This window comes from Lepisosteus platostomus, chromosome 1 (assembly GCF_059453375.1).
Source record: "Lepisosteus platostomus isolate fLepPlt1 chromosome 1, fLepPlt1.hap1, whole genome shotgun sequence".
NCBI classification, from domain to species: Eukaryota; Metazoa; Chordata; class Actinopteri; order Semionotiformes; family Lepisosteidae; genus Lepisosteus; species Lepisosteus platostomus.
In genome coordinates, this window is record NC_142611.1 from 66,973,963 (window position 1) to 66,983,678 (window position 9,716).

Consider the following 9,716-nt stretch of genomic DNA (forward strand, 5'->3'; position numbering starts at 1 on the left):
GTGAGATCAGACCTTGGGGTACTCCACCTGTACCCACAGTTCGTACCCTGGCAGGAAGGGACACGGAGAAGTATAGACTTTTCCCCACCTACTGCTTTCCTCCAGCTCCTCCTGGTTTATTATAGCTCTGCCTTTGACCTGACAGACTGGTTTATTAATAGAAGCCTGGCGCAGCGCTTGACCCAGAAAGTATTCCGGCAATCTCAGCAGGGAGGCTGGACTCGGAGCAGGGAGCAGGACAGGGGTATCCTTCCAGATCACCCGTTTGACACAAAAAACAGGGATCTACTGCTGTGCTTCAGTGCGAAGCGTGGCTGCAGAGAGTCACCCCAGAATCACCACAAGAGCCCGCACGATGGCAAGTTCATTTATCCCTAGGGCAGGCATGTGTAGTCCAGGTCCTGCAGGGCCCTGGGTGTCTAGAGTGTTTCTACATTTCTTTTTAAACTCCAATGTGCAAAGAACTAAAGAGAATTTGTTAAATCGCTCAGATTAAGCAAATAAACTCATTCAGAGCCAAGTCAGAGTGTAAACCTGCAGACCTCTGGCACCCTGTTCTCGAGTTAATTTTCCACCAGTGGTTCCCTGCTCTTGTCCTCAGAGACCAGAACACTGAAGGGCGTCCAAGTCTCCTTCAGGTCTACAGAGCTGTTTGCCTGGGTGAAGTTACACCTTGCAATCGAAGCTGACCAGCACCCATCGGTCCCATAGTTACAGCTTTGAAAGGAGAAACCCAGCTGGATTCCAAAGCCCAGGAGCCAGCGCTACAGGAAAAGAAGACCCCCGAGAGACAAAGGAAATCAGGGAAAAGCAGGCTCTCGTCAGAGGAGGGAGACTTCAGTGGGAGCTGAGGTTAGTGCTGTTAAGGGTAACTGGGCTGAAAGCTTTTATTGCACAGCTAGTGTGTGGATTTGTACAGCTGCAGGGGGACAAGATGTGTAATGTGCAAGCAGGCGACTTGGCCAAGTATGTGAGAGAGACAGTGCTGCCTAATGCCCGTCCAGTTTAAACCATAACCCCTGCCATCGCCTTGCCTGGCAGAGAAATACCAGGTACCCCACAGCAAAAGCACATAAAGAGTCTTTGGAGATGGGAGTTGTACCCACAGATGGGGGCAGAGAAAGTCAGAAACCACATAATCCCTCTCAGGGTCAGAAAGAGTGCAGCCCAGACTGGAAATGCTAAAGGTGAAGAGTTTAATGTAACGTGGGAGTGAGTGGTCACATTACTACAGCTAGACTGGCCGCCAGAGAGAAAGCACAGCACCAGTACGCTGGGCACAGGCTGGGGAAAGCCCTTCATATACAAGGCGAGGAATGCTCGGAAATTTGGTTCTTAAAAAAAAAAAAGCACTTAACCAGACAGTAGTGACTGATTGCAAATAATTTATTGAAAACGAACGATTTCGGAATACATTCTACACACAGAGACCACACTTCTTCCAGAACAGCAAGGAATACGGCAGGGCCAGTAACCATGGCAACTGAGGAACGGTGTGGGGGGTGGGGGGGGCCAACAGTGACCCCCCCTCCATGTTCCGAAGGGAAATACAGTCCCTGTTTGACAACAGTCCGGGACGAACGGGCCTTCGGTCAGAACAGCAGTTTAAGGCACTTCTGAAGCACGTACATCTGCCAGGCCAGTGGAAGGCAAAGGCACCAAGCACAGTCTTCACTTTACAAGTTCCGCTTGCCAGAAAGGGCGATTCCCAGTTAAAGTGGTTAATGAGCGAGAGAGGACAGTACACAGCCGTGGGGTCTGCTGGCCTGTCAACTCACGCCCTCGGTATTAGCACTCGTTTTCCCCCCAAGTGGAAATCCTGACCCTTCATTTTCCTCAGGCGGCCAGGAATTCCCGCCTCCCCTGCGGAGAAAATCCTGAGCCGACCTGCGCTCCAGGTCAGCGAGCCCTAAGCCGAGTGGCCGGCCTGGCATTGGCGTGGTGTGGCATGATGGGAGCGGAGAGGCAGCGTGGACACCATGCTACCGTATTCCCGCGACAAGTCGACGCACTTCCTTTCCCAGCGTTTGGCAGAATGAGAACTTTTAAGACTGAACCCTTCCCCCCCTCCAGACCAGACACCCTCCCCTCACCCCCCCCCCCCCACCCCTTCTCCTCGAGGCAGCCGGCGGCGGACCGCTACACGTGCTCGGGGTGGTTCTGCAGGCAGCTGACGAACTCGGTGACAGGGTGGCCCTTGTAGCAGATCTGGTAGATGGCATTGAACAGGGGGAACCTGGGAGGAGAGGAAGGAGGGAGGGGGGAACAGGGTTAGGGGTGGCGCAGGAGAGCATGTGTGAGTGAGAGGGAGCACATGAGAAGGATAAAGAGAATTCACAGACTCTGGGGGGAGGGTTATAACAGAGCTGTACTGTTCCCACTACACTCCCTGACTATCCAAAGGCACATCTCGTAGACGTTCCACAAGAAAAAATGTTTGCCTTTAACAAAAACTTAATCAATTTGATGATGATGACTTTGAAAGCAGCCAATTGCTTGCTCAGACTGACCAAAGGCTGAGGCAGCTCTTCTGTTTACAGCGATAACGATCGATGAGTTAAATAGGGCAGGGTTTGTATTAAAAAGGGCATTAGGACCCGGATCAGGTCAACTCAGAGGACGTCTTCAGAATGAACAACAAGAGGGAACACGTGCAAACTGTGCTTTTCAAGCTGAGAACAGCAGGCACTTCTTTATACTGCGGGAGAGGGGAACAGGCTACCCAGCCCTGCTGCTTTGAAGTGACAGAGCAGCCTGTAGGAAGTAGAAGGTCAAAGTGCCAGTTCCCAGTGGTCTGTGAATTCTCAACCCAACGAGGAGCAATAACAATCCCTCAGGACAGGGGAGTGTGGCTCAGAGCACAAGGTCACCAGCGGCAGTTAAGAGGAAAATCAGGTTAGGTAACTGTGAGGGGTAGAACGGACTGGACAGGTGTAGCAAACAGATTCTCCACCCTTTGCCTTCAATTTGGGTTAAAGTGGCCGGCTACCATTAAGGACACCTTGAAGCACACAGTTTTAGCTCAGTCCTATAGGAAGCAAAATTAGAAAAAAATAAAGATCTGGCCCTTACTTGTGCAGGAGATTCTTGTGACTGAGGATCTGGTTGACTTCTGCGGAGGTCAGGGGTCCCTGGAGCTTCTGTCCATTGAGCATCTCCTTCTCGAGCTGCTCGATCGTCTGCAGGCGGAGGGAGAGAGCAGTCGTTCAGAAGAGAGCTGGGTCTCTGCAGCCCAAGAAGGCCAAGATCTCAGACAACAACAACGGGGGCTGGAGATGCAGGAAGCTGGAGTGTGTTGACAAATTAAGGCGGTTTTGGGGTTTTGGTACATTTTTTAACTGGTGACATGGTGTAAGGGGGTGGCATAGCCAACGCTTTGTCCACGTAAAGGAGGGGCGGAAAAAAATAACTGCGGCCTACCTTGCCCGTTTTGGCAAAGGCTTCTGCCACCTTGCGGTTGCGCCCGCCGTAGCAGGTGGTGATGAGGTCGGCCACGCCGCAGCTCTCCAGGAAGGTGGCGGAGGACACCTGGCTGCTGGTGCAGAAGAGCCTGGCAAAGGCGATCATCTCCATCAGCCCCAGCCGGATCACCGCCGCCTTGGTGTTGTCACCCATCCCCAGGCCGTCACAGAAGCCCGCGCCCACAGCCACCACGTTCTGCTCAGGGGAGAGATAAATTCACCATGTGGGAGCCCCGCCTCCAGACATGTCAAGTACGTTCATCGCCAACAGGGGGAGTATGCCCCGGTGTTGTTGTGTTGCCCACCCCAGCTTCTGGCAAGCACCCCAGGGGCACAGAACAAGCCATTCAGAGCTAAGCAAGAGCCACAGAAGTTACAAACAAGCTGAGGCCTACTGAGTAACTTGTTCCAAACCCCTACAACTCTTAGTGTACATTTCTCACACCTTTCTGCCTCCGTCCACCCAAAACACAGTTCTGTTGTAAATTACACAGCAGACCCAAACAGTCAAGAGCCTCTGCATGGATCAGTATGGATCCTCCTCAGCCGATCGCTGGAACAGGGAAGAGAGAGCCTCTGCACGCAAGTCAGGGAGCTCAGAGGAAGGAAGCTCACCTTGAGAGCTCCACAGATCTCCACCACATCTGCCTCCTCGACCACAGTAACGCGGAAGTTGGGCGTCTGGAAGAGTTCCTTCAGCAGGGCTCCCTGCTCTTTGTTCCTGCAGCCTGGAAAAAAAAAACAGTTATTTTATTTATTTTTAAAGATACAGCCACCCACACCCACTCCTCCCAGTCTCTCCTCACTATTGCTTCACTTTCTCTCCCCACTGTTCTAGTGTTCTAGAGAGTTTACCGGGGTACTCTGACTTCTCAGTCAGTGCCATTGAAAGGAAATGATGCCGGTACCATGCAGGAGAACACATTTGGTAGAAGTGTGGGTTCAACGTGCTGTGCCATTAATAAAGCACTGAGAAGGGGGACCCTGTGCTGTTCCTCCAGCCTGGTTTGCAACACGATCGCTCTCTGCCGGCCCTTACCGATGGTCGTCTCGCAGAACTTCTCCTCCGCCACCTCGCTAGCGATGTTGGCCCCCATGAGCACGCTGACGGCGATACCCAGCTTCTCGCGGATGACCTCCGAGATGAGCTTCAGGCCATCGGGGCCCTCGTCCACCCCCTGCAGGACAGACATCCTGGTTAGAGCCAAGCTGCCTTAGCAAATCGTTGTGGCGCTACTTAAGGAAGGCGGTCAGTTTCCATGCTTTCTACGCTTATAACTCCCGGGATTACAGCGAGCTTCCCCTTCCTCCCCCCCAGCCTTCTAGCACTTCCGAGCAGATCAGATCTACCTTGATGAGCGAGATCCCTATCGCGTCCTTCTTGATCTTTCCCTTCAGGGTGTCGCAGACCTTCCCGATGAACTGGTGAGGGATCACGAACACCAGGATGTCGGCCCCTGTGGCCGCGTCCACGACGTCCGGGATGGCCACCTGCAGGATAAGGCATTCGTGGACCAGGCGTAAGACATCCACTAAGTGAAAACGGGACCCCTAAAGTTTGGCCCTCACAGGGAAATATCCAGCATGCTTTCAGATCATCCCATCAGGCATCAGCAGTTTGAGAAAATAGGGTTAAACTGGCTTGGAATTTAAAAGGACCTAGAAAAAAGGCTGGATTCCTGATCTCGGCAGCCACAGGAAAGAGAAACCCTGGGTTTAGACTAATTTGTCCGTTACAAGAAGGGAAACTGCATGCAGCGGTTTTTGTTCAGGCATGAATACAAGCTCACACCCTGCAAAACGGCTTCAGTCGGAGCCCTCTGCACCCCATGATCTCAGGAAGGGAAGAATGTGCAGGTCCACTCTGCACACAGCCCTGTCTACCTTTGCCCTCCATTAGTGACACATGCATGATAGCAGCAAGGGCAAAGGTGACCATTCAGTACACAGCCCGCAAGTATTACATTAACAGCGCGCATCACAGCCATAACACAGACTCTGAACCTGCACGAGACACTAAGGGCAGGGAAACCTTGGGCTCCTCTGTGTGGCTGGCTAAAGTTGAAGTACGCCTGAACTCTAAAAAAAGACCCGCTTCAGACTGTGGACAAGCTAGGAGTCACAGTAGGACCTCTCACCACGTTAGGCGGCAGCTTGTGTCCGGGCAGGTACTTGACGTTCTCGTGGTCGGTGTTGATGATCTCGGTCAGCTTGCGGCCGTTGACCATCTCCTCGAAGACCCACATGTTCACCGTGGTGTTGAACCCGTCCTTCTCGGCAGCGTTGGCCCCGACAATCTTAGCAATGGCCGAGCCCCTGCGCGGGAAGGCAGCCACAGTTACAGACACCATTCCTTGAATTTACAGCAGGGGCTGATGGGTTCTTTTTTTTTTTCTCAATGGAAGATCAGCAACTAGAAAACACAGACTGGAAGATCTTGTGCTCAGGTGTCTTGAGGAGCCTTATTCCAAACCACTACTTTAATACTTTCTTGCCGACAATCTGCTCAGATTTTTCTCCACGCGTAAAATGCCTTCCTTGTGCAAGGAAAACTGAGGACAACTAGGCCTCAACAGGGGGAATATGCTGATCAAATAACACCTCTTACACACAAGTTCATTAGTACTCCTTTTCCCCTTGTGATCGCTTCAGCTGGGTGCTGGAGCTAGCAGGGAAGACAATTCTGCAATCTGTGATCAAACTCTTGCCTCACAATCATGTTCAAGTTCAATCAAGTTGGAGTTCATCACAGATCACGGCGCTCATTGTGCTGTTGATCAATTCAAGGCACGGACCCCAATGCCTCCTGCGAGTGAAGATTTACAGAAAACCACAGCTCTTGTGGGTCAGAACTGAGGCGCCTTGAATAAAAGCATACAGCTACCCAGAGCAGCAGTTCAGCCTGTTGCCCTCAACTCCTAACTGCTCTCACACAACCAGTAGATAAGGTCACACTACTCCTTATCAATTATAACCCCCACCTTTTACAATTATCAGTCATCATTTATATCAGTCATCAATTTCTAATACAGTAAATCCTAAATACATCCATCTTTTGGTCAATGACATGATGTCCTTTTGATGACTGAGACATCACAGTGTGACATGGTAATCTAAAGCACCGATTAGCTTCTAAATTAAGGTGTAGGACATGATTTCGATTGGTACATTGTATTACCCTGAGAACAACCTGGAGGGCTTCAAAATACACAAGAGATCGCAGATCCCCTTTATAAAATAGAGTTCAGACTACAGATACATGAGAAGCTGGACCAGAACCTAGTCCAGGAGAAGGAACAGGGTCGGCGAATCAGACAGCAGCTCTCAGCCCCCTCCAGGATCACCCTCCAGACGCAGGCCGAGCGGGCAGCGTCAGTGACACAATCGCTGCAAGACAGCTGTGAAGAGGCAGCCCCGTCTGCTCCGAGACGCCCGCTGTTCCACACACGACTGTCCAACAGAGATAGCAAACAGCCTTGACCTCCCCCCCACCCCTCCAAGACACACACACACACGTGCACACACACCACCACATTAAACTGGTTTGTTTCAAAACCAGCCTTGAATCACTCTGGAGGGTGACAGCTGCTACAGAGGAGACATGATTCTGCACTGTGGTTGGATAGTGCCAGCCTTGCTACCATGGCAACACAGTTTCCCCCCCCTCCCCAGCTGATTCAATAACCCAGGAAGGACTAGGAAAGCTGTCGGATCACGGGTGAAAAACAGAAAAGTTAATGGCTGCATCCACAAGCTACATTACTCTTACTGTAATCCCCAGTAGTGTAGAGTAAGATGTTCACCCATCCCTCCCCACGTCTGAACACAGAGTACCACACAACACAATGAGCTCTGCTCTTCCGGGCTCAGCGGTGCCAGGATCGGGCCAGCCCTGCGCGAACTCCTGTCCCGGGCCCGGGCGGCCTGCCAGCCTGTCCCGACAGGCGGCGCGCAGCTTTGTGTCCCGAAAGGCCTTTGCCATTGTGAGCGTTCAGCCTTTACAGGACACCCATTGTGCTAAAACATCTTACAAAGCCAATTTTGTTGCTGAAGTTTGGAAAAACCCGATGCGCACAAAGGCCTCTGAACCGTCCCGGAAGAGCCCAGAATAAAAGGGATGTTGTAGCAGCTCTGGCTACCAGACTGCACTTCAACCTGGGTTACATCTCTGCTACACGTACTAACGCCTGAAATAAACGGGGACCCAAAAGAATTTAACAGCACTTTTAAATGTGATCTCCTGTAAAATAGTGGCTGACCTCATCATGTCATTGACTCATGATTACAGAGCCTAATGCGTCTGTGTAGTGTAGCACCTTCCTCACTGCCCTAATGGACATTATAATAAACTATCCCCTTATTCTGAATAAAAAAATTTCCCTGAAATTGCATGAACGGCAGTTCAGGATCTAAATCCGGGATGACCGGAAAGTGTTAATTATATTACAATGCATGAAGTCTGAATGCCTAGCTTACAGAACTTTAGTCTTAAATATGGAAATCAAATATAATCGACTGTCAAAATGTACATTGGCAGTCAGTGCGATGTCCCCGCTTTCCACACAACAGATGCGCGCACAGTCGGACTTTTCCTGCTCCTCGCTTGCACGCCACGTGATTCCGGCGACAAGAATGGAGACTGGGAATAAACTTGAAAGACCGTACTTCACGATTCCGCACGACAGACTGAAGACTTCACTGGATAATTAGTATCAGAATTAATGACATGGACAGTTTCCAAAAGGTGTATGTCCAGTTAGGCTTCCGATTTTTTTTTTAATTCAATACACATTTTTCAAGACCCCTCTGGTTTTTTAATGACTGAATTTTGCTAGAAGTTGGGAGGAATGGTTAGACCACAGGGATCCCAAATTCAGAAAAAAAGTTTTCTAAGGCAAACTTACAAATGTCCCATAACTATAAAGATTTGAGTTCCATTAATAAGCGAGTTTAAGCTCACTTTATTAAAATAAATTAAACCGCGCAAGACGGTGCAAGGTCTAACTTTCGTGAAGTAGGTAAAACGGTGCCGTATTAAAACTGAAGCATAAGTAACCTTTTACCAGTAATTCCAAGAGCTTCTGAATACTGCGGTGCTTGGGCTAACCGGCGGGACCTGTTACTGCTACCATACAGTATACTGCACCTGCTGTCCTGACACCTTGTGGACTTAGCTCCCTAGCCAGTCTGGGCATTAACTGAAATGCAGCTACAGTACTCTCGCTTTTTTCCTAGAAACCATTGAAATATTCCTGCACGACAGCACTCCGTCTAAGGATAGGCTCGCCCTGCACAGCCACTCATACGTCAACTGAGCTATCGCGCATTATTAAAGGTGCCAGTAACAGCAGGCAATCGTGCACCTAGCGTCTTAGCTCCGGGGGGGGAAAAAACGTTAAGAAAAAAAAAGGTTTAGTCTCGTTACTTACCAATTACCAGAGCCGACGATGCAGGCTTTCTTTGGTGCTGCCATTGTATGTCTTGTACAGAATCTCACAGCTGCCAAATCCGAATGCTGTAAAATCTAACTCACCCAGCGGCGCACTCAGGTATTTATGCCCTGCACGTGGCGTCGCAGTGACCCCAGTCCCGCCCCTTACCTCTGATTGGCTGAAGAGCTGAAAGGGGCAGGGTAACTACTTCCCGGCTCCTGTCACGCAGCCTTTTCCCCGCCCCCGCCGAGATGCACATCTCGGGAACATTTGATTAAAGCGCCACAGTTCTGTTGATTGAATTTAACATAAACCCGGAGATAAACGAATTAGATCTCGTCCCACCCAAACCCAGCGTTGACGCCCATCATTGAGACATGTTTGCATGGCCCTCAGGCGTCGATAGCTGATTCGGTCAAGGGACTGATTCCCCCCCCCCGATACAATTCCACTATCATGCTACACGATCCTCTCACTTTTATCACCATAGAAGTCCCTAAAACAGATACTACTATTGGATTGCATATTGTTTTTTCGGCATCGCTGAAATGTTTGAGCACATTTTTAAATACATCACGTTTCCAACCTAAACAATAACTCCAGAATACCCACTCCTAACCACGACTCGAGCTACGCATAGATAATTAAATTTAAGAGGCGCCACATACCTAAATGCGTTTAAAGCAAGCATTAAAGCGGTATCAGGACGCAGAGACAAAAATATTTTGATAAAGGTTTAAGATCAACCTCTGTCTGTCAAGCACTGCACTTAAAACTAGTAAACCCTAAAAGTACATCTTCTTGATTCACAATACTGAATGCA

General features: G+C 50.1%; 1 protein-coding gene across 1 annotated transcript; it reads right to left on the reverse strand.

Annotated features, from left to right (window-relative positions):
* Window positions 1-1,368: 1,368 nt before the first annotated feature.
* Window positions 1,369-9,029, reverse strand: LOC148678533 (glycerol-3-phosphate dehydrogenase [NAD(+)], cytoplasmic). Its single transcript, XM_088633754.1, has 8 exons — window positions 8,891-9,029; window positions 5,600-5,777; window positions 4,812-4,952; window positions 4,501-4,639; window positions 4,077-4,189; window positions 3,421-3,657; window positions 3,073-3,179; window positions 1,369-2,236 (listed from the first exon to the last, which is right to left on the reverse strand). Exons 1-8 carry the CDS (start codon window positions 8,932-8,934, stop codon window positions 2,140-2,142), a joined length of 1,056 nt encoding a protein of 351 aa, XP_088489880.1. The 5' UTR covers window positions 8,935-9,029; the 3' UTR covers window positions 1,369-2,139.
* Between the last annotated feature and the right edge of the window lie 687 nt (window positions 9,030-9,716).